General features: G+C 35.7%; 1 protein-coding gene across 1 annotated transcript in view; it reads left to right on the top strand.

Moving 5' to 3' along the window:
* The window catches only part of LOC109099871 (ephrin type-A receptor 8-like), a 109,197-nt gene extending 84,561 nt beyond the window's left edge, over positions 1-24,636 (top strand). The window contains 14 exon segments of the mRNA XM_042733758.1: positions 9,668-9,823; positions 10,852-11,319; positions 12,860-12,984; positions 13,783-13,945; positions 14,697-14,802; positions 15,820-15,887; positions 16,071-16,196; positions 16,670-16,855; positions 18,212-18,273; positions 18,406-18,615; positions 18,727-18,876; positions 19,052-19,242; positions 19,768-19,923; positions 22,740-24,636. Of these exon segments, the coding sequence (XP_042589692.1) occupies positions 9,668-9,823; positions 10,852-11,319; positions 12,860-12,984; positions 13,783-13,945; positions 14,697-14,802; positions 15,820-15,887; positions 16,071-16,196; positions 16,670-16,855; positions 18,212-18,273; positions 18,406-18,615; positions 18,727-18,876; positions 19,052-19,242; positions 19,768-19,923; positions 22,740-22,854 (2,282 nt within the window). The 3' untranslated portion in view covers positions 22,855-24,636.
* The last annotated feature ends 668 nt before the right edge of the window (positions 24,637-25,304 follow it).

Raw genomic sequence — 25,304 nt, 5'->3', positions numbered from 1 at the left:
TGATGGATTGAAGTGATGTGGATTACTATTATTATTATTTTATTTTTATCAGCTGTTTGGACTCTGATTTTGACGGCACCCATTCAATGCAGAGGATCCATTGGTGAGCAAATTATGTAATGAATAAAGTCATCTACATCCTGGATGGCCTGAGACAGAGTACATTTTCAAATAATTTTCTAATTCTTTAAATCAAAACACCCCAGGTGAATAAAGTTATTTTTTCTACTAATAGAAATTACCATTCTTCCCCGGTTGATTGATTGCAATAAGATTTTTTTTATATATATATATTACATGGTAACTAATCTGAACATTAGATACAGCAAGGTTTAAAAGTCTTCATTTTGTTACCATTCTAGAGTTAAAGGTTTTTACAAAAAGGATTGTTAATAGTTTTTATCACTCTATAAATCAGAAAATACTGTGGTGTAAAATTGAGTATAAAAGCTGACAACTGATGCATTAACAAACCCCTCTGTAAAAACCTTCAGAATATAGTTAAGGATAAAACTGTAAAGTCTGATGGATATAAGTGCTACTGAAGTGGAGATTTATGACTCATTTTGAGAAACTGCTTTTGCAAATGCAAATACATAAAGTGCAACAAAATAAACAATTAAGTCTATTTTGCATGTTTTCGTTTAGTCTGAAAAAAGAAAAAAAAAACATGCAATGAAAAGCCAGCCTAATATCTTTAAATTGACCAGTGCATGGAAAAACGTGTTCCAGTAAACCTGCTGTAAACTGCTTTTAAAATAATATGTGGTCGGAATGATAGATGACAAAATGTTCATTTTTGGATGCACTGTGCCTTTAAATCCACAGAGGAGATATTTAGCAAAACCGCAGACGTTATAAGTCTAATATGCAGGTAAATCCTTGTATTGTAATGCAAAATATGATCCACGCTGTTTGAAATCAAAGACCTGTCTATTTAATGACTATCAAAAGGTCATGTCTGTATTCGCCGTTATTGTACTCTTGGTTCTGCTTGAATTTCATGCATGAATTGGCATTTTGATAGTCAAAGCTGAAGCTTGGAGGCCCAAACGTTTGCGAGCAATTCATCTTCTCCCCTTCTTATCCGTCCTTATTTATTTCTTTATTTATTTTTACCCTCTGGTTTTTCGATCTTGAGACTCGTTCCCTTGTGGTTTGAGGGCCAGTCGGCATTAGGTCTTATCGTGGCTGCACGGCTTCGGGATCTGGACGGTGCCAGTCATGCTCGGTATCACTGCTGCTGCTGGGATTTTTGCCTGGGGACGGATTGGCCGGCTCCAAATGTCACTAACCTTGAATAATGTCACCCCTAAAAGTGCTGTCATGGAAAAAAATGGCAGAAGCTTATGCTTTATGATTTGAGAGAAATAATACAGCAGGTGCACAACCTGTGGAAAATCTTTGCCTTTTGATAGTTAAAAGACAATGTGCACCGCAATGCAGCTTCCTCTTCAGTTCATCCAGAAGATAACTCGGCAACAAAAACGGGTCTTTCAGGAATCTGCTTCATGGTAAATGCTCCAGAGAGAATTGATTTATAATGATAACATTCAGTGGGTTCAAGGATTTCAGTCTTGACACGAGCATGAGCTGATGTGCCTCAGAGGAGCATTTATTGCCGTAGGTATGAGATTCTAAACATTATAAAGCAAATTAAAATATGTTTTTGCATGTATATGCAAAGTGCCATTCAAAAGTTTGTGTATATATTTTTTAAATACTTTTATTCAGCAGGGATGCATTAATCTAAAGTGACAATAAATACATTTATAGTGTTACAAAACATTAATAATAAAAAAATACATTTCAAATAAATCCTGTCCATTTGAACTTTCTATTCATCAAAGAAACTACTAATAAAAAATCACTCTTTTTTTAAACAAAAATCTAGTACAAAAGTAGCACAACTGTTAATAAATAAGAAATTTTTATTAGCATATTAGAATGATTTCTGAAGGATCATGTGACACTGAAGACTGGAGTAATGATGCTGACTGAGTTTTGTTATTACGGGTATAAATTTACATTACATTTAGCAGACACTTTTATCCAAAGCGACTTACATTACATTCAGGCTATACATTTTATTTTATTTTTTTTAATCAGTATGTGTGTTCCCTGGGAATTAAACCCACAACCTTTTGCGCTGCTAACACAATGCTCTACCACTGAGCCACAGGAACACAGGAACATTTACGTTACATTAAATTGCTTACAGTGTTGGGAAGGTTACTTTGTAAATGTAATAGGTTATAGTTTACAAGTTACCCTATTTAAAATGTAATAAGTAGTGTAACTGTTTCAATTACTTTATTAAAGTAATGTAACTAAATACATTTGATTACTTTTTGATTATTTTTGTAAATTTCCAATGAGTGTTTTCAACCATTAATTATTTTAAACCATTTAAAGGCCGGTTTAACCTTACAGTTAATCTTCAAAAATAAAGCATATACATAAACCCAAATACCGTCGAGAGCAGTCAATGCAGTTTGGGAAAGAAATCAGTCATATCTGTACGTGTGTGAAAATATTCAGATGTAACCCCCTGTTTTGTAATCGTTAACATTTTCATAAGTAACTGTAATTGAATCACACATCTTTCTCAGTAACTGTAACAGAATACAGTTACATTTATTTTGTAAATAAATTATATAATTACATTAGGTGTAACTAGCTACTCCCCAACACTGATCATATATTATATCACATTAAAATATATTCAAAAACAGTTATTTTAAATTGTAATAATATTTCACAATAATACAGGATTTTTGATTAAATAAATGCAGCTTAGTTGAGTGCAGATTTTTGGAAGGGAACAAGAGGATAGGCATTCATTTTGTTTATAGACCTATATTTATTATATTTAGTATGCCACTGTTTTTTAATCTGTTCCATATTATTTCTTTAGGTGTATCTTGTACCTGTTTGTTCTTTCCCCAATTTTCTTTCCCCAAACTTTTTAAAATTAAAAATATAACTATAAATATTACTTTACCTTCAAAACTTTGAAAACTTCACTGTTGTGCTCTACATTATTCATGAGCTCATTAACATATGACCGCCCACTTAAGATATTTATGCCTATTCAACAACTACTACTATGGTTGTGATTGGTTATCCAATCATGACAGAGGTTATTTAAATATTTTAAATGAGTTTTAAATGTACAGTAACTGTTTAATAGGGTCAAAAATTACATTATGACATTATGACTTATTGGACTTAATAACAGTGCACTTTTGTTAGGCCTTTTAGGGATTTAGTCGTTATGTCATGTTAAAATAACACAGCAGAAGTGTTTGCGTTGTATATTAGAGGCTGAATGGGAACATCTGTTATATGGCTCTCACAGGAAACAATCATTACAGTAACAGTACAGGTCTCCATGCATCTTTAAAATGGTACACTGCTGTGCTGTACGTGTGGCTGCTCCAAATCTAAAGGAGGACAGCAAGTACCAGGCGAATGACACACTAACATGAGTGTACTGGATGCATCTGGACCCTGAGCAATCAGTAACCCTTTCAGTGGAGAGGGGGACGTTTACAGCACATGTGTTTGGAGGACCTGTGATGGAGTGCCCCATTTCCAGCTATGATTTCACAGACAGAATCATTCATCACTCAGACAATCCTCCCAGCTCATTAGCAGCTGTTGTTTGGCTCCCATAAGAGTTCTGAGCTGTTTGTGAGCAAGAAGAGTGTTTCCGTGTGTGTTTTTGTGTGTTTTCAAGGATACTCATTGTGAGTCTCTTAAAGAAACAGTTTGCCCAAATTAAAATCCTATCATTATTTACTCACACTCATGTCACTGCTTTTGTGTTCCATAGAAGAGAGAAAGTTTGAAACAACCGGAGGGTGAGTAGATGATGAGAGAATTTTCATTTTGGATGAACTGTGCCTTTAAAATTATGTGTTCAAATATTTGACCTGTCAACTCTGGACATTTTTAGGGTCATAATCAGACATAATCTTTTGCTTAATACCACATACAGTGTGTACGGAAAGTATTCAGAGCCCCTTAAATTTTTCACTCTTTGTTATATTGCAGCCATTTGCTAAAATCAATTTAAGTTCATTTTTTTTCCTCATTTTTAATGTAACACAGTACCCATTTGCTACATTGACAGCACCCCATTTTTTTGATTTTGACATTATTAACAAGAAAAAACTGAAATATCACAGAATAAGTGTTCAGACCCTTTGCTCAGTATTTAGTAGAAGCACCCTTTTGATTAATACAAACATGAGTCTTTTTGGGAAAGATGCAAAGTTAATCATTCAAGAACAGTTTGTTGTGAACGCCACTCCTTTGGTTATTTAGCTGTGGATTAGGGTCTTGTCTTGTTGGAAGGTGAACCTTCGGCCCATCAGGTCCTGAGCACAGAGGTTTTCGTCCAGGATATCCCGTACTTGGCCGCATTCATCCCTCGATTGCACCAGTTCCTGTCCCTGCAGCTGAAAAACACCCCCACAGCATGATGCCACCACCCACATGCTTGACTGTTGGGAACTGTATTGGACATGCAGGGCCTGGTTTCTCCACAAATACCGCTTAGAATTAATGGCCAAAAAGTTCTATCTTGCATAAGACCAGAGCTTATTTCGTTTTTTAGCAAAACTCCATGCAGGCTTTCACTTGCACTGAGGAGAGCCCGTCGGCCACTAAAAGCCCCGACTGGTGGAGGGCTGCAGTGATGGTTGACTTTCTACAACTTTCTCCCATCTCCCGACTGCATCTCTGGAGCTCAGCCACAGTGATCTTGGGTTCTTCTTTACCTCTCTTACCAAGGCTCTTCTCCCCGATAGCTCTGTTTGGCCGGATGGCCAGCTCTAGGAAGGGTTCTGGTCATCCCAAACGACTTCCATTTAAGGATTATGGAGGCCACTGTGCCTCTTAGGAACCTTAAGTGCAGCAGAAATGTGTTTTGTAACCATGGCCAGATCTGTGCCTTGCCACAATTCTGTCTCTGAGCTCTTCAGGCAGTTCCTTTGACCTCATGATTCTCATTTGCTCTGACATGCACTGTGAGCTGTAAGGTCTTATACAGACAGGTGTGTGGCTTTCCTAATCAAGTCCAATCAGTATAATCAAACACAGCTGGACTCAAATGAAGGTGTAGAACCATCTCATATCAGAAGAAATGGACAGCACCTGAAAATATATGAGTGTCACAGCAAAGGGTCTAAATCAGGGGTGGCCAACCCTGCTCCTGGCGATCGACTGTCCTACAAAGTTCAGCTCCAACCGTAATCAAACACACCTGAAGCAACTAATTAAGGTCTTCAGGGCTCACTAAAAAATTAAAGGCAGGTGTGTTTGATTATAGGTTGAAGCTAAACAACGCAGGACAGTCGATCGCCAGGAGCAGGGTTGGGCAACCCCTGATCTAAATACTTAGGACCATGTGATATTTCAGTTTTTCTTTTTAAATAAATCTGCAAAAATGTCAAAAATTCTGTGTTTTTCTGTCAATATGGGGTGCTGTGTGTACATTAATGAGGAAAAAAAATGAACTTAAATGATTTTAGTAAATGGCTGCAATATAACAAAGAGTGAAAAATTTAAGGGGGTCTGAATACTTTCTGTACCCACTGTAAATCTTGTAATCATTGGCCAAAAAGTTTATTTTAAAATGTCTATTAATATAATTATTGTTGTTGTTGTTTTCAATGATTTACGTTATTTTGGACAAATATTAAAATGTATTAAATTTATTGTATTGTATTTCAGCAGTGTAATTGTGGAAATGTAAATGCATATTAGCAAATGCATTATATTATATTATATTATATTATATTATATTATATTATATTATATTATATTATATTATATTATATTAATTATATTATATTATGATTTATCTAATTTTTTCTACTGATTAATCAGTTGTATTTTTTTATTTTAACATTTATTATTTTTTAAATAATAAAGATAAGTAAACAATAAGTAAATATTTTCAAAGATTTATTTGCAAGTTTTAACAATAATTATACTTTATTATTTTGTATACTGACTAATCTTAGAAGTTGATATAGTACATCTCTTTCAGTCTTATGATTTTTTTATAAGAATATCTTTATTATTGTTTACAAAAGATAAGTAGTCAGTCTTTTCAAAATTTACCAAAATTCCTGTTGTTGTGGCTGCATTTTTTCAATGTACTTAGATTATTTTCAAGTTTTATATTTTGTTACGGTTTGTGGCTGTAGAGAAGAGCACGACACAGGAGTAATCCCCAATAAAAACAGTCTTTATTTTCAACTAAAACTCAATAGACAGGAGAATCACCAGGAGAACTAACAACCTAAACAACATCAAAGCCGGTTGCCACTATGGCTCAGCCATTATAGCTATGGGCAAATTAGGGGCCTACAGGCCAGGATGGGCTCTCTGGAGGAGCAGAGCTGGGCGATGAAGGAGCTTTGGGTGGACCTTTCTGGGACTCAGGATATGCAGAAAAGCTGGTTGGGACCAGCGGAGACTCAGGAGATGAAGGGGAGCTGGACAGGACCAGCAGAGACAAAAGAAAAAAGTGAAAGTGACGTGCCATTCAGCCAAGTATGGTGACCCATACTCAGAATTCGTGCTCTGCATTTAACCCATCCGAAGTGCAAACACACAGAGCAGTGAACACACACAAACACAGTGTGAACACACACCCGGAGCAGTGGGCAGCCATTTTATGCTGCGGCGCCCGGGGAGCAGTTGGGGGTTCGAAGCCTTGCTCAAGGGCACCTAAGTCATGGTATTGAAGGTGGAGAGAGAACTGTACATGCACTCCCCCCACCCACAATTCCTGCCGGCCCGAGACTCAAACTCACAACCCTTCAATTGGGAGTTCGACTCTCTAACCATTAGGCCACGACTTCCCACACAAAGGAGACTTGGGAGGGCTAGACGGGACCAGCAGAGAAGAAGGAGACTGAGGAGACAAGGGAGGGCTGGATGGGACCAGCGGAGACGAGGGAAGGCTGGACAGGACCAACAGAGACGAGGGAGGCTCAGGAGATGAGAGAGGGCTGGATGGGACCCGCAGAGATGAAGGAGACGAGGGAGATGAGGGAGGGCAGGATGAGACCAGCGGAGACGAGGGAGGGTTGGACGGGACCAACGGAGATGAAGGAGACGATGGAGGGCTGGACAATAATTATATTATATATTATATCATATCATATCATATCATATCATATCATATCATATCATATCATATCATATCATATCATATCATATTATATTATATTGTTGTTCTAATCGTAAAAACCTACAAGACCTTGCATAGTCTGGTCATGAAAAACACACTGGCGGTTATTCTTTAGAAACCATATTTATTTAACCATTTACGCAAAGAGTAAAAATCAAGGTCAGTATACAATGGCTGTAAATATTCATTAAAATTCATTGTAATGCAAATGTGGATGCAAGGAGAGCAGTGCTCTGACAGGTGCTGACAAACCAAACAGTGTGCCAATGTGCAAAAAAAAAAAAAAAAACAGAACAGAACACAGCAGCCCTAATGTAGTGTATGTAAACTGCTGGATAAAGAGCAACGGAGTCTCTTCTCACCCCTCAGGCTTTTTTCTTATCTTATCTGCTTAAAAAACTCTTTAAAAAAGAGTTACTAAGTAGAAAGAGTCTTAAAAGCAGGATTTCAGCCCAAACAGGAAAGGTCACTAAAGTTCATCATGATTAAGTCACGTCTGTCTGTCGGTGTGTATGTCGAATGTGTGCTTCTGATTGCGTTGCCAGAGGTATTCTGTCAAAAACTTCAAAGCGCATAGACGTCACTGTACTCCATGAGCGTACGGCCCCAATGTTTATCGTGACCTGCTTTTCAACTCAGGAGCTTTTCAAAAAAACATCAAGGGAGGGAAGGATTAATCGGATCAAGCCAAAAGAAAAAAACATACAAGAATAAATACTGCAAGAAGGAATACATTTTGGACTCCCTGGGGTTTCTGTCAGTGGAGATAAAGAACTTGCTATCACTCTATGTTAATTCTCGATTCTTCTCCTCCCCAAAGCTCAGATTCCTCACCCTTGTACTTGTTGTCCTCACTTGAACATTCGTTTTGCAAACTCTGAACCGCTACACTTGAGCGTGACACTGCTTGCTCACAACCTGTTGCATTTCATTTTGTTCAAGTAATGTTCCAAATTATCAAAAAAATTGTGTTTTCAACCCTTTTTACTTCCATATTGTGATGTATTTCTGGGTTAAACAGGATATTCAGTGAGAAAGCATGTACACTCTTAGAAATAAAGGTTCATAAAGGAGGAAACCTGTTTCCCAAATTGAATAAAAAATAGTTCAAAGCAATTGCGACTTTTTTCTCACAATTGTGAGTTTATATCTTGCAATTTGGACTTTATTTCTCACAATTTGTGGCTTCATTTCTCAGAATTGTGGGTTTATATTCAACCCATGGCAATTCGTACATATTTTACACGGTGGCTAATTTTTGCTAAATCGTATGTATTTTACGAGGTCCCTAATTCATATGAATTTGTACGAATGACCTACCTCTAACCCCGCCCCTAAATCTACCTGTCACTGGGGTCTAGACAAATTGTAAAAAGTGTAAGGTGAGGTCGTATGAATTAGCCAATTCATTAAATATGTAAGAACTAGTTGTGAGAGAGCATTGTTATATCTCACAGTTCTTGAAGAACCATTTTGTTCCAGAGTGAACCTTTCAGTGAACCGTTGTTAAAAAAAAACATTTTTATTTATTTATTTATTTATTTATTTTTAGTGTTAAAAAAATTTTAATAGTCTAAAAATAGTCTATTTTTTTTTTTCCCGCTGCAAAGAACATTTTGTGAAAGGTTCCATGGATATTAAAGGTTCTTTATGGAAACACCTTTATTTTTAGCACCTTAAAAATATTTGGTATATCTTGTATTTTTAACACCCCAGCCTCTACCCCCACCCCCCATCCAAGATGTTCATGTCTTTCTTTCTTCAGTCGAAAAGGAATTAAGGTTTTTGAGGAAAACATTCCAGGGGTCTCATTTATAAACGTTGCATACGCACAAAATAGGCATAGAAATTGCGTACGCAATTTTTCACGCACATATCGGGATTTGTAAAAAATAAACTTGCCGTAAATATAGACCATGTGTCTCTTTCATGGCATGAGAAAAGTAATGAAGTAAGCAACGATTTTAATATATTTTCATTTCGATATACACATTTACATTAAATATTCCACTCTTATTAATGGAGATAAGCACTGAAAATACATAAAGTTCATGTTTCATTCACACTTTAAAAACATTGTTTTTACTACCTCCTACTTCATCATTTTTTTATGATTACGTAATGCATAATTTCGAGCTAGTGCAAGATAAGCATTAGTGGTTAAAAAGTATATACATTTTTATTAATTTTTAGAAAATTACCTATCATTTCACTAGATAGGAATGTTTTCTTTAAAAACCTTAATTTCTTTTTGACTGAAGAAAGAAATACATGAACATTTTGGATGACATGTGGGTGAGTAAATTATCAGGAAATTTTCATTCTGGAAGTGAACTAATCCTTTAAACCTGGAACAGAAAATCTGTTATTTTGATTATTTTATGAATGTCTAAGTGGCAAAGAAGCAGATTGTGGATTGTGCTGAGTTAAACTCTGTTTTTGTGTTTCTATTAGCATGTGAGGTGGGTTTCTACAAGCCTGTTGCAGGAGATCAGCTCTGTGGGAAATGTCCACTCCACAGTCACTCTGAGACACGAGCAGCTCTAACCTGCCCCTGTGATGCCAACTTCTATCGTTCCTCTACAGATCCATCTGCTTCTCCCTGCACAAGTGAGTCTTCATGCTTGCAAATCCTTAGATCAAGAAATCTTCAAACTTAAAATTTCTTTAGAGACTGTGGAAAAAGTATTTGAAAATCCATATCTGGTTGTCGATGTGTAATATACATAATATATAAAACATTTTAAATGCTGCAGGATTTTTTTTCTCTTCACTATCTGCACTTGTATTTTAGTGTATTTTAATCATCTGGTGTTTTGTTGGTTTTTAGAGGATGTACCGGTGTAGATTATTTTATTTTATTAAATGTATTTTATACATTATATAGATGTCATATTATATAAGTAATTTTGATCAGCCTGATCAAAGGAACAAAATGAAATAAATAGATAATATAAAAATATATGATTTATTTTTGATATATGATTTTATCTTATTTAATTTTTTATTTTATTTATTTTTTATACATTATATAAATGTCTTATCATGTAAATAATTTTTATCAGGATATCTGATCAAAGAAATAAAATGATATAAAATAGAATAGATAAAATTAAACTTATATCTCATTTTATTTTTATTTATTTTATTTTATTTTATTTTATACATTATATAAATGTCTTATTATATAAATAATTTTGATCAGCATGCCTGATCAAATAGATAAAATGAAATAAAATATATAAGATAAAATTAAGTAGAATTAAACATATTTCTTCTTATTTTTTATTTTATTTAACGTTATCTGAAGTTTATATTTTACATAAAAAATGTGTGCTTGTGCAATCTGTAAAACAAACTAAAATATTTTGAAATCTAACTTAATTACAATAATATTTTTTAAAACTTCCAAATTCCAAATACTTTCTGGTACCAAAAAATCTAACTTTTTGTTTTGTTTAACTTTTAATGAGTGGAAAAATCATAAGGCAAGATTACTTGTTGAACTGGGGTCGTGTGGTTACTGAAGTGCAAATTCAATCATTCTCTTTTGATCAGCTAGCCTGATAACAACCAATTACCTCAACCTCACTAATTAACCTATAATTAAGAATTGTCTACCTTCACCCTCCCCGCAGGACCTCCATCAGCTCCGGTAAACATCATCTCATCTGTGAACGGCACCTCAGTCAGTCTGGAGTGGGGTTCACCTCTGGACACAGGAGGCCGCAGTGACGTCATCTATGACGTCCTTTGCCAGAAGTGTGACAAAGATGGGGCACAGTGTGAGGACTGTCGGGTGGGTGCCGGAGGGGGTAACGGGGTGGGGAACAGCAATGGGGGTGTTGCGGACACCAATGGAGCTGTTAGTGGGACAGTTGGAGGAGGAGGAGGAATCATGAATGGACTGGTGGTGCCCCGGACAGGAGCGGCCCTGGTTCGCTTTATCCCTCAGCAGACAGGACTTACAGAACCATGGGTGACGGTGCTGAATCTCGCAGCTCACAGTAACTACACCTTCCGTATTGTTGCTCTAAATGGAGTCACGCACCTGAGCAACGAGCCACCACAATCTGTTTTGGTCAATATCACCACAAACCAGGCAGGTAGGAGACACTACTGGGTCATTAAAGTTTGATTGCATTAATTATTCGCATAATTCCTAGATCACTGCTGCTTAGAAATCAAGGTCTTAGCAGCTTATTTGAAACATGGTCAACCTCAGTCAAAGTTTTCTAAAAAGGTTGAAATAGGCCCCACCAGCTAGTAATCTAACTTATTAACCACCTAAACTAATTTGAACCTGCTAATGACCATACTGACCAGTTTTAAATAGAATAGACAATGTGATCTAACCAGGTTAATCTCAGCCAAACCAACTACAGTAATCTAATTGATGAACCTCCTTTTTAGAACTACCTTAAATGACTAGTTCTGAACAGCTTTGTCAAGGTGGTCTACCAGTCCTAACCAGGTAGACCTCCACTAAACCAGCTATTAATCTAATTGATCTAGCACCTAGACAAGTTTGAACTAGCAAAAGATCATGAGTAACCAGTTTTGAACAGCTTAGTCAAGGTTGTCTACCAGTTTTAAACAGTTTAGTTTATGTACCAGTTTAGACATCAGCCCTGACAACATTGAACCTAAAGTAGTTTGAACCATCTAATTAGCATAAATAACTAGTATCTCTTCAAAACCATCTAAAAACAGCTAGAAACCATCTAAAGCTCGTGTGAATAAACAGTTTTGAACAGCTTAGTCAAGGTTGTCTACCATTCCTAAGAAGGATGACCTATGGTCCTTCAGTAAGCTAGTCTAGCTGACTAACCCATTGAAAAAAAAAACAGCATATGCTAGTAAGTATGTTTTGAAGCATGGTAGCTGGTTTGAGCAACTAGTTCCTGCTCATAACCAGCTTATAACCAGCTCATGTACAACTAAGAACCAGCTTAAGTCAGCTCAACTCAGCTGCCATGCTTCAAAACAAACCTAACCAGCATATGCTGGTTTACCAGGTTGACCTCTGCTCCATCAGCAAGCTAATCTACAGTAGCTGCTCATCCACCTAAACTAGTCTGAACCAGCTGAGAAGCATAAATAACTAGTTTTGAACCCATCTAAAAACAGCTAGAAAATCATCTAAAGCTGGGATGAAAACCATCAAATTTGAACAGCTTAGTCAAGGTTGTCTGCCAGTCCTAACCAGAATGACCTATGGCCTGTCAGCAAACTAGTCTAGCTGATTAACCACCTAAACTAGTTTGAATCACATTATGACTATAAATAGCCAGTTTTGAATAGTTTAGTTTAGGTACCAGTTTAGGCACCAGCCCTAAACAGGTTGACCTCTGGCCATCAGTAAACTAGTATAGTTGATCATCTATACTATAAACACTTTAATCTTGACTCCACCAACAAGTACACTTACTAATCAACCACCTAAACTAGTTTAAACCAGCTAATAAAGATAAATAACCAGTTCTGATCAGCTACTGTAGAAACTAGTAGAATGTATTTTCCAGCAAGAATAATACAGTACATTTTATTGTTCCTTATATAATATCAATAATAATAAATATTATTTTTGTTGTAGAATGAATCTGTTGTCTTACTAAAGGGCCCTTCATGTCTTTGTTTTCACAGCCCCGTCTCAAGTGATGGCCATCCGACAAGAAAACGCCAGTCAGAACAGCGTCACTCTTTTCTGGCACGAACCAGCGCAGCCCAATGGAGTCATATTAGAATATGACATTAAATATTATGAAAAGGTAATTTCTTTATCGTAGTGATTACACTCCAGGTCCCAAAAGAGAGATATTTATTCATTAACTGAGAAGGTCTCATCACCGAATGGCTTAACCGCTTAATGAAGGGTCACATTTTATAGACTAGCCTGGAGTCAAATATCTCAGTTTAACCACTTGGTTTATTGGCAGCTCAGGCTAATTGAAAGGAAATTACCAACCAATAGTGCTCTCAGACTGATTTGGCGAGATTATTTAAAGTGACATTGAAGGCAAACACAGTGAGCCCTGCCAAACACTGGAGGGAAGTTAATTGTCGCGTGAGCTGGGAGCTTTGCTGCCTAATGGTGAAAAAAGAGATCTCAGCTGTGACAGAGAATTAGTATACAGTGCCTAGTCAACAATGTCGCTATGTAAATGTGATTTACGTGCATTCCCTGTTTGCCAAGCCGCTGCCCGTGTGCTGATTCCTGGGGAATGGTGCTTAACAAAGACCACGCAGTGTTTTTTGATGGATATATGGCGCTGGCAGTCTCCTCAGGGGACAGAGCAGCATCAAAGGCTTTTTAACAAAGCGAAAAACTCCTCAGAGGACACAGATCACACACACACATTGGTGAAGAAGAGAAAACGAAATGCTAACAGATTAGTGTGCACTTCAGTTTAATCGGTCCAATCCTCCGGCATGGGTCTCAAAACAATGATTTTGTCAGGTCCTGGTGCGAATTGTCCATTATTGTCTGTATTTATGGTTTCAATGACCTTAAATAGAATCTTTATTTGAACATAACCACTCATTGACTTATTGGCCCGTTTTCACAGGACAATGAACAGCAAAGTTATGCTACGCTGAAGTCAAAGAACACTAGCGCTAAAGTGTCAGGTCTGAAGCCCGGCACGAGCTACATCTTCCAGATTCGGGCCAGAACCTCGGCTGGCTGTGGGCGATTCAGCCAGTCAGTAGAGATACAGACCGGCAAAGCAAGTGAGTGTTAAATTATTACTAGTGCCTAGTGCTACTTAAATCATGTAGATTGTTGAGGAGAGATCTGCCATTATTATTATTATTATTTTTTTCAAGTGATTGGACAATTGGATTTTCACCAGAGAGAGTAATATTGTTAATGTGAACAAAACATAAGGAGAAAACAAAAGAACAAAAGTTTGTAATGTTTTTTGTTCTTTTACATACATGTATTTTATATTTTATTATATATATATATATATATTATATATATATATATATATATATATATATATATATATATATATATATATATATATATATACACACACACAGTTGTGCTCGTAAGATTACATACCTTTGAATCTTAATACTGTGTGTCGTTTCCTGGATGAGGCCCTTCATGTGTCCCTTGTTGGTCCTGAGCAGTTCAACTGCCTGCTGTTTTTCAGAAGAATCCTCCAGCTCCTGCACATTCTTTGGTTTTCCAACCTTTTCTGCATATTTGAACCCTTTCCATCAGTGACTGTATGATTTTGAAATCCTTCTTTTCACATGGAGAACAATTTGAAAAATAAAAATGTATACAGTTTACCTTCAGTTTGCATATTCGTGATGCACCTTACACTGATGGTTTTATATGTTGATTTTGTTGTTCACAAACATGCCATTTCTGGCCAGAAGTCTCCTGCAGTGAGAAAACTGGTGATGATTCAAAATGTGTTTAATGATGCGTTTGTGTTGATATTTGGGTTCTGTTTTTCTTCGCCAGCTCCCCTGCGAAATACCAACATGACGATTATCTGGATCTGCATGGCTTCAGTAACGGGACTGGTGACATTTCTGGCCGTTGTCATCTGCAGAAAACGGCAAGAGGAGTACTTTGAATTGTCTGCATTCATTTTCCCTGCTTTATTCTGTTACTTATGTTAAAGATAGTTCATCTAAAAATACATTCTGCCATCATTTACTCACTCTCACATCTTCCAAACCTGTATGGCTTTCTGTCTTTCTTTGTTTCTGTGACTGAATCACTGACTGAATGAGCTAAATTTTTTAATTATTCAGAGTTGAAGCAAATTATTCATTAAAAAAAAAAAGAAAGAAAAAAGATTTGACTCAAAAGAATGATACATTCACAAATAAAACATCTGGATGTTTAGATTTTAGTTGAAATATTTTTTGTGTTGGCGTTGCAGAAGTCATACAGGTTTATACATACATACAGGTTTATATACAGGTACATATAGCAAAGAAATAAAAAATCCCATTCATTTTCTCCATATAAAAAGAAAGTGCTGCAGAATATCACGAAAATCCTGAAGCATTGTGAATGATCCAAAGTTTGAATATTTTGTTATAAAGTTCTAATATATTTCATACTTGCAATCTTATTCTCAATAGTTTGGTTTTATCCCATTGTTTCTGATCTAATCATTTCTTTCATCATTTAAAATACTTTTTTTTGCTTCGAAACAAATGTTCAGTATGATTCATCTCAGAGCTGCTTGATTTGGATCATAACTTGAACTCTCTATTGAAGTTTATGGAATCTCAGTGGAGAAAATGAATGTCAAAACAATGAAAATAGGGTGTTTTCTGTTGCTCTGTTGCTTTTTGATGACAGCAACTTGAAGTTTGTGTTAAATAATGAATTTGATTATACTTTATAATCACTTACTTCAATGGACAGACACTTTCTCAGTTTGTTTGCTATCTATAAGGCAGTGGATTAAGACACAGAAGACGTTTGCTATCCACACATGTTCTTTGTTAATTAAACATCGAGTTAATTAAGTTTTACATGCTTTATTATTAACATGTGGGTTGTATATCACAAGGCCCTTTAAAAAAACACACAATATTTCTGTTTCTTCTTCTGGTTTGCGTTACAGACGTTGTGGGTACAGCAAAGCTTTCCAGGACTCAGACGAGGAGAAAATGCACTACCAAAATGGCCATGGTACGAGAGACACACTTTTCCCCCATGATTTCTCTTTTAATGAATTTTAGGCAGGAAACTATTGCTTTTTTGGTCCAATATCTTGCTGTAGCTGCTGTCTGGGCCCTTCAGAGATTGTGGCTGTGACTGAAAATTGCTTTCATGCTGCAATATGTGACCAAATGCTAATTCTGTTTATTCTAGTATCATTTCCAGAAGCCAGATTTTATATTGATCCCCACACATATGAGGACCCCTGCCAGGCTGTCCACGAATTTGCCAGAGAAATTGAAGCGTCCAGGATCAAAATAGAGAAAATCATCGGTTCAGGTACAGCTGTCCTCGGTGATTGCGTGAAATACACCTGGGCATCTTGGGAATACATGAGAAATGCTTGGAACAAGATCAACAGAATATAAAGTTCTGCTCAAAGAATATGCAAGATGCTTATCAATTTTATTTGAAAAATGATGAAAAACCATGGAAGAAAAATGTGTTACTTGAAATAAAGTAAACATTAACTGCAATAAAGTACAGTACATATATATAAAAAATGATGCTGCTTCATCAGGGCAGTGCTAAAAAACAACAACATATATGTTTACAATTTCTAAGATTTTTTTCTTATTTTAAAAAGCTAAACATCTCGTGAGAACCACTGTATAAATGTATCATTTTAGTATTAATGTTAAAGCGGTCAGGTATCATGTGAATTTCATTGTGAAGGTTGAAAGTGTTTGAATCTAAACCCAGCACGAGTGGACACTGTCCAGTGTCTGATCTTCTTTTCTGGCACACTTCAGGAGAGTTTGGGGAAGTGTGTTACGGCCGGATGAAGCTCCCGGGGAAACGTGATATCCCGGTGGCTCTGAAGACTCTTAAAGCTGGCTACACCGAGAAACAGAGGAGAGATTTCCTGGGAGAAGCCAGCATCATGGCACAGTTCGATCACCCCAACGTCATCCACCTGGAGGGAGTTGTTACCCGCAGTGAGCACATTACAAGACTATCAGTGAAGGGCACTTATTATTGGGAACTCTTTGAAATGTATTATTTTGTGTTAAAAAATGTAGCAGAATGTTTACGCTATATCTTAAAGAGAATATTTGATTATATAATTAAATAAAATGTATATAGATTATATAAGAATAAAGGTTAACACTTTAGTATAGGGACCAATTCTCACTGTTAAGTTGCTTATTAGCATGCATATTATTATCATATTGGCTGTTTATTAGTAATTATAAAGCACATATTCTGCATGACCATATTCTACATCCCTAATCCTACCCAGTACCTAAAATACCTTAATGACTACCTTACTAACTATTAAAAGATAGCAAATTAGGAGTTTGAGGTAAAAGTAATCGTTAATGGTTTGTTAATAGCAAGAATTGGACCTTAAAATAAAGTGTTACCAAAATATATAATATAATTTTTATACTAACTCAGTTTTTATTATTGATTAAATAAAAGTTTAATTAGTACAAAAAATGAAGAGAATGGATTTTACAATTTTGAAATAAATGATTTAAAAATATTTAATATAATTATATAATATACAATTATTAAAAAAAATAATAATCTACCAATACTAATATACTATTTTATATTAATTCAATTTATGTTCACTTGTATCACTATGTATCACTTTGTATACATTTTAATATAAATTTTAATATAAATTTTAATATAAATTTTATAAGAATTATATATATATATATATATATATATATATATATATATATATATAATTTTTGTACTAATTCTTTTTTTAAATCAGTGTTGTATCTTTTTACCAAATTAATTTAAAATGTATTATAAATAAATAATATGTATAAAAATAACAATAAATGTAATATAGTTTATAAGATATTAAATACAATAGTATATATCATTAATAGCTAATTTTTTATCATTTTTATTACATTTTCCCATTAGAATAAGATATATATTACAATATTTTATGTTTGTGTGTGTGTGTGTGTGTGTGTGTGTGTGTGTGTATATATATATATAATTTAAAAAATATATAATTATAATTAAAAAATAATAACTAATTTTTAAAATATATATTTATTCTCACAAATTCGAGCCAGTTTATCTGTGTGATATAGACCACTTCACCTCACACTGGGGTCCTGATCACCCTGTTAAGGTTTATTTTACAATAACAATCAGATACATGTACATCAATACTTTACCCACTAAATAATTCACCCGCAGTTGGGTAAAAAGAAAAGAAAACCCACAGTTCTGTTTCTCTTCATTCACACTTACATCACCTCTCCAATCTCTTGACATCTTTCTCTTGTTCTTTCCCCTGTCTTGGCATTCTCTACCAGGCAAACCAGTAATGATCATCACAGAGTACATGGAGAACGGCTCTTTGGACTCTTTCCTGAGGGTGTGTAAACATGTTTGTGTTTGTTCTCGTATATCTCTGTAGTTTTGCATCGCCTCGCTGAACCTCCCTGTGAACTGAAGCTAAACTTCACAGATTTCTCTCCCTCTTTTTGTTTTTCTTCCTTCGAAACAGAGACATGACGGTCAGTTCACCATCATTCAGCTGGTGGGGATTCTGCGTGGCATAGCAGCTGGCATGACTTACTTGGCTGATCTGGGGTATGTCCACCGGGACTTAGCTGCCAGGAACGTTCTGGTCAACAGTAATCTGGTGTGCAAGATTTCAGACTTCGGTCTGTCACGCGTGCTGGAGGACGACCCTGACGCAGCCTACACCACCAGCGTGAGTTTGTGAAACCGGGAGCATACTCTACAATGCTTGAGCTTTTTCAGACACACTTTGGATGTGATTTCTCCCTAATCTTTATCGTCTTCTATCTTCATTGGATTTTAGGGAGGGAAGATCCCGATTCGCTGGACGGCGCCGGAGGCCATCACATATCGGAAGTTCTCCTCCTCCAGTGACGTATGGAGTTATGGAGTGGTGATGTGGGAAGTGATGTCATATGGAGAACGGCCATATTGGAACCTGACCAACAGAGATGTGGGTCTAAACTACACTATTGGCTACATATATGTTCAGAAAAGTGCAGAGTTATTATAGCTAACTAAAACTGAATCAAAAACCACAGGGGAAAAAAAACAAAACAAAAACAGCAAAACAGACAAATCAGTCCAATTCCCCAACTTTTAATTCAGTTGGATTGTTTTTTCTGCAGGTGATCAAGTCCGTAGAGGAGGGCTACCGGCTCCCGGCCCCCATGGGCTGCCCCGGTGCCCTCCACACCCTAATGCTGGACTGCTGGCAGAAAGACCGCAACGAAAGGCCCAGATTCTGCCAGATCGTCACGGTCCTGGACAAACTGATCCGGAACCCCGAGAACCTCAAGTCAATGAACACATTGTGCAGGTGAGCGGCCAGCAATCGATACGCCGCCTTCAGGGGGATTTACCCGACAAATGCACTTTGTCTGCGTCAGATACGATCCGTTTTAAAAGTCTCGCAAAGTTGACAAGAAAGTTTCATCCGAGTGGCTGGGAGTAAGGCGGGCCGCTTTAAGACGCAAGTGTACATTTTCCAATAAGCTCATCTCAAATAGATGTGTTCGCTGTTAAATAAAAGACCTCTGCGCTATATTGACATTGATCTGCAGAGAACCGAAAAAGAACGCTTCTGCTTTCACAATTGGACTTGTATAAATTGCTCAGCTCGGAGCGCATGTCCTGTCAAGTTGCCGGTGCATATCCAGATGCGCTGATGGGAAGAAATAGGGATTTCATCCCTGTATTAATCTACCCAAACCGGCCAAATATACAGCCCCCCACATACCCACCTTCTCTATCATTTTAACTCATATTGATTTTCTGCCCACACTCGCCGCATTTCAAGGTACATCTTGTACGCGCCCCCTCACTGCCCCTGCTCTCATTTCAGACTAAACAGTCCTTTGATGAACAGAAGTATTCCTGATTTCACCAGCTGCAGATCTGTGGACGACTGGTTGGACACCATTAAGATGGGCCGTTATAAGGACCATTTTGCCGCAGGAGGGTATCTGACTCTTGGACATGTGATGAGCATGAAACAACAGTGAGTTGATTGAGTTCTTACTCCATAACACGATGGAGCGCTTCAGATTGCTAATGCAGAAATGAAGCCTTTGAGATGCATCATCACTGGGTTCCAGGTGGCTACATGGATTTCAGCACCAAGGTAGATGGAGGACAGATTGGAGGTTGCTTAAAGCCTTTGATTTATCGTTACCTCCTAAAGTCAGAGGATTAATGAGCATTAGATGCAGTTTCAGGACGGTGTGTCCATTGTCTGTCCAATGGGTCAGTCAGTGATATACCTATTGGTCCAGTTTTAGGGAATTTGTAGACACTGCAGCCTTCAATCAATAGTTTTAACAGATGATTTCATGTTCTCAAACCTCTGCTCTCGATTTGATTTGTTCCAGATGTAAACATTTCCTATGTATTCTATGTATTCTAGTCATTTCTTCCTATTTTTCACTATATGCCAAGTCTTCTAAAGCCATTTTGTAAGCTTTATGTGAGGAAAAAATTCATATTGTTGTTACTGTTATCTAATACTAAATTAAAATAAAATATTCAAAAATATTAGATGAAAACTTGAACCTAATGAAAAATGAAAATAAAAACTTAAATGGAATATAGAAATGTTGCCTTGCCAACTAATTGAAAATATTTTAGTAACTAGTTAATAGTTATTTATAAAGTTGAAATATTAAAAAAAATAAGGCTACAACTGAAATAAAAAATGTAGTAAAGACAAACTAAAAATAAAATGAAAATAAAGATAAGCAAATTCAAAATATTAAAACAATATTAATAATTTATTAATTACTACAATAGTATTCAAATAATATTAAAATAACACTGATTAGTAATTAATTGAAAGCAGTTTTGTGGTCTTTTAGGGCTATTTTTTCGTATTTTCTCCACATATCCTTAAAGGGGTAGTTCACCCAAAAATGAAAATTCTGTCATTAATTTCTCACCCTCATGTCGTTCCAAACCCATAAGACCTTTGTTCATCTTCAGAACACAAATTAAGATATCTTTGATGCATTCTGAGAGCTATCTGACCCTCCCATAGACAGCAAGGATCCTAACACAATCAAGGCTCAGGAACATAGCAAGGAGATCATTAAAATAATCCATGGGCACATAAGGGGTTCAACCGTAATTTTACGAAACTACGAGAATAATTTTTGTGTGCAAAGAAAACAAAAACAATGACTTTATTCGACAATTCATCTCCTCAGCATCACCCTGTAGAGCCATTTTGGAGAGTACATAAACAACGTATGCAACGTATGTATGCGGATACATTGTTTACGTTCAGATCAAAGTGTAAACAACGCATCCACCTACATACGTTGCATACTTTGTTTACGTATGTGATACTCTCCAAAATGGTGCTACAGGGTGACGCTGAGGAGACGAATTGTTGAATAAAGTTGTTTTCTTTGCACACAGAAAGTGTTCTCGTAGCTTCGTAAGATTGCGGTTGAACCACTGATGTGCCCATGGATTATTTTAACAATCTCCTTGCTATGTTTCTGAGCCTTGATTGTGTTAGGATCCTTGCTGTCTATGTGAGGGTCAGAGAGCTCTCAGAATTCATCAAAAACTATGCAAAGTGTCTTTGCTATCCCCGGTGGTCAATTTTGAACCAAATGCCTTGTTTTGCTCAACAAAATTCTGCTAGCTCATGTTGTTAGAGTTTCTTTATTAGATGTGGTCATAAAATCAGCCATAATGTCTTGAGGGTTTATGTTGTGTATAAAACACATTCTTTCTTGACCAGCTGCAACCGTGCTGTTTGCAAATCATTTGTTTGTTTCAAAGGTTTTTAATGAATCTTTTAACATAAAAAGCTTATAATTGGAGCTGCACAGTTAATTGCATAATTAATCATGTTTATTGTTACAATGGCCATGATTTACTGATCTTGAAAAGGGTCAATTACTGCAATAGAAAGGTTTGTGTAGCATTTAACGAATCGTTCCAGTAACTGTGAAATACTGTTTCTGCCATGGGATATATTTAAAAATAAAAAGGTAATTTGGGACTTTTTGTTCCACAGTTCAGACTTTTTTTCTTATGCTTCCGAGTTAGTCAGAATTGCAATATAAACTCAGAATTATAAAATATAAACATAAATATAAATATGTTTATTAGAAATATAAACTCACAGTTCTGAGAAAAAAGTCTGAATTTTGAGACACAAATTTGCAAATACTTTTTAAATAATAAAAAAGCAGAAGTAAAATCAGAATTCAGTTCAGAAAAAAAATCTGATTTTTATGTATTTACTTCTCTCAGAATTGTTAGATTATATCTGTAGTTAATTACTTGCAAATTCTGACGCTTTTTGCATTTCTTGCTTTCAGAATTGGAAGGAAATAAGTCAGAATTGTTAGATAAAGAGTTGCAAATACCTCTTTTATTTTTTATTTTGTGGCAAAAATAAATAAATAAAGTAAGGGATGTAGACTCAGAATTCAGAGAAAAATCAGAATTATGTGTTAATATCTCTCAATTCAGATTATTTTTTTTTCTCAGAACTCTGAATTTATATATCCAAATAATATCTTGCAAAATTATATATATATATATAAATTGTATTTTTATTTTTTTTTCTGTGACGGAAATAGGCTTCAATAAATAACATATATATCCGCATAAAATTTGTCTGTATCCCAAAAATAATAAGTGTGTTTTAAGCTCACTGAACACATTCCTCAGCTCGTTTGGGATGTTTACATTCATAATACATTCTATGAATCAAATATAATAATCATAATTATGAGGGAAATAAACCATAATCTCCAACACCAGCATCTAATCACATTTCTTTGTCCACTTCTGTCTTAGTGACATCCAGAGGTTGGGAGTCACATTAATGGGCCATCAGAAGAAGATCATGACCAGCGTCCAGATGATGAGAGCCCAGGTACTGAACCAGAGCGTGCCGTCGGTGCACATATAATCACGGACCTCGCCAGAACACAAGTACATATTGATCTGATACATGTTTGGGTCTTGTGTATGTACTTCAAACGACTGTCCCTTCCTAAACGAAAGCTGACATGGACTATTGTTACTGGGATAAGGATGGAGTTTTTTCTTCTTCGGCGGGACTTTCTGCAATTATCTCTTTTATTTTCTTTTGTAAATGTTTGGACTGCCTTAAATGACACATTATTTAAATATTGTTGTACATGGATAAAGATTTTATGAATTATAGAGTCATGAATATGTAAAGATTGGACCTAGTCATGAATATTAAAAAGATGGAAATGAATATGTATAGTGTACGAGTTTCGTCACACCCACCACAGCAGCACAACGGCATGAATGAAACTTCACGAGTGCCACAAATGCTGAGACATTACGCTGAATAAAAGACAAAATTAAAGATGAAACAATGAGACGCCACAGGAGAATACGTGTTAAACTACAAGCATATAATCTACGACGAACCGAGACCCTCAAGAGGAAATATTTGGGCTCCTGACAAAAGCTGCAGAGCGCACAAGAATACAGACAAACGCTGAATTAGTCTCTCTTTTGTCTCTGTGGTCATAAAAAGGGAAAAAGGCAATTATGTATGTCATGTGTTTGATTAAACACTCTGAAACTCAACCTGCTGTTATTTATTGCGTGCAGAACAGCGCCGGATCCCTCTGGAAATGGGAGGAATAAATATGTGTAAATGTTGGTCTGCGGGAAAGCAGAAACACGTTTAACTTTTCCTTACTCTTGAAATCTGCCTGAAATGGAATCTGTGTCGCTGGATTCAGAGTTCAGGCCAGTTTTAAAATATTTATTGGTACCCTTAAAAATCATTGAGTATTCTCAGTGTTTGGGCTGCTTTACATCAAATAAATCATTGGTTTTGCTAAAACGAACACATTAAAGATACAGTAATGAACTTGTGTCTTGCTAAAAGGAGTATCGCACATAATTGTGTGGATGTTGAAATAGTGGGAATGACTCATTTAAAGTCAACATGAAATCAAAACTGACCCTGTTTGCTTGGATAGATGTTGCTGGTCTTATTACAAACGATTCATCGTTGCATGTTTTTCCAAAAATGTTTGTTTTTGTAATTTCCCCCAAATATTCTCTGCCTCTTTCACCAGCTGAAAGGACGTTCTCCTCCAACCACTTTTCACGATTCTGTGGAAGCTTGTTTCTACCATAAAACAAATAAATAAATAAAATAATGGAATTTGCAACTAACTTTTTATCTAACAATTTAGATTTTTTTTCACATTTCCGACAGAAATGTGAGAAAAAAAGTATATAAAGTCAGCATTGTGAAATATAAACAATAAACAACAATTCTGAGAAGAAAAGTAAAGTAAAAAAGAAAAGAATTCCAAGATATAAACTCAGAATTGTGAAATAAAAGTGTGAAAGATAAAGTCGCAATTCCCTTTTTTATTTATTTATTTATTATTATAATGTGGGAGAAGAGATCCCGCCCTACATTAAATTCCCTTGTTGAATTTCCTTTTCAGAGAAGTAAAATGGGTTGTGAATGCCATTTCATGTTGACTTTACAAAAACACTGGACCTCATTTATTTTTTGAAAACAGGGTATTGTCTGTATGTTCATCTTTTTATTTATTAAATTATAATTATTCAGTTTTAATTATTAAAATATCTAATTGTGCATTTGTTTGTAAGACAAAGATTAATGGAGTTAGTTTCCCATGAATCATTTATGTAAATATTAATAAAATAAAAGGTTTTTTTTGCTCTCTCTCTCTCTTTCTCAGTTTCTTTGAAAAAGAGCAATATCTATAAGCAAACTGGGGTGCAAATAAAAACAAAACACTCCTATATTGTAATGTAATCAATCAGAGAGGACATTTAAATGTGGCATGTCATCATCAATATTATCATCATCAATATATTTTTTTTAAAATCCCCCCATTCAAAATAACCCATGTCAACACAACATGAGTAAATCTAAGTCATACAGTATTTTACATCAAATCAATTTGTTCAATGTTTTAATAATTTATTATTTCCTCCATTGTGAGATTGTTGTATTTTTTTAATCAAATTAATTTATTTTTCTATTATTATTATTATTAATTCTCCTTATGATAATGAAGAAAATACTGTGCAAACAATGTTTTAAATTCATAGATATGAATTATCCATTAAAATAATTATGCATTACAAAAATGTCATTTTTTCTTCTTCTGTTGATCATGGTAAATTTTGAGACTTCTTGACAGTTTTTGTGGCATTCACCTACACAAGTATTTGGTGGAACATTATCATGCATTATCAAGTGTATGTGCATATTCTGTCCCAGCTCTCCGGTCTGAACTGCAAGCCGACAGCACTTCAGTGACAGCAGAGCAATTGCTTTTAATGTCCGCTGGGCTTTAGCGCTTTCCTCTGAGAGGTTTCTTCATT

This window comes from Cyprinus carpio, chromosome B11, assembly GCF_018340385.1.
Source record: "Cyprinus carpio isolate SPL01 chromosome B11, ASM1834038v1, whole genome shotgun sequence".
Taxonomy (NCBI): domain Eukaryota; kingdom Metazoa; phylum Chordata; class Actinopteri; order Cypriniformes; family Cyprinidae; genus Cyprinus; species Cyprinus carpio.
This window is presented reverse-complemented; position numbering and strand designations above follow the sequence as displayed.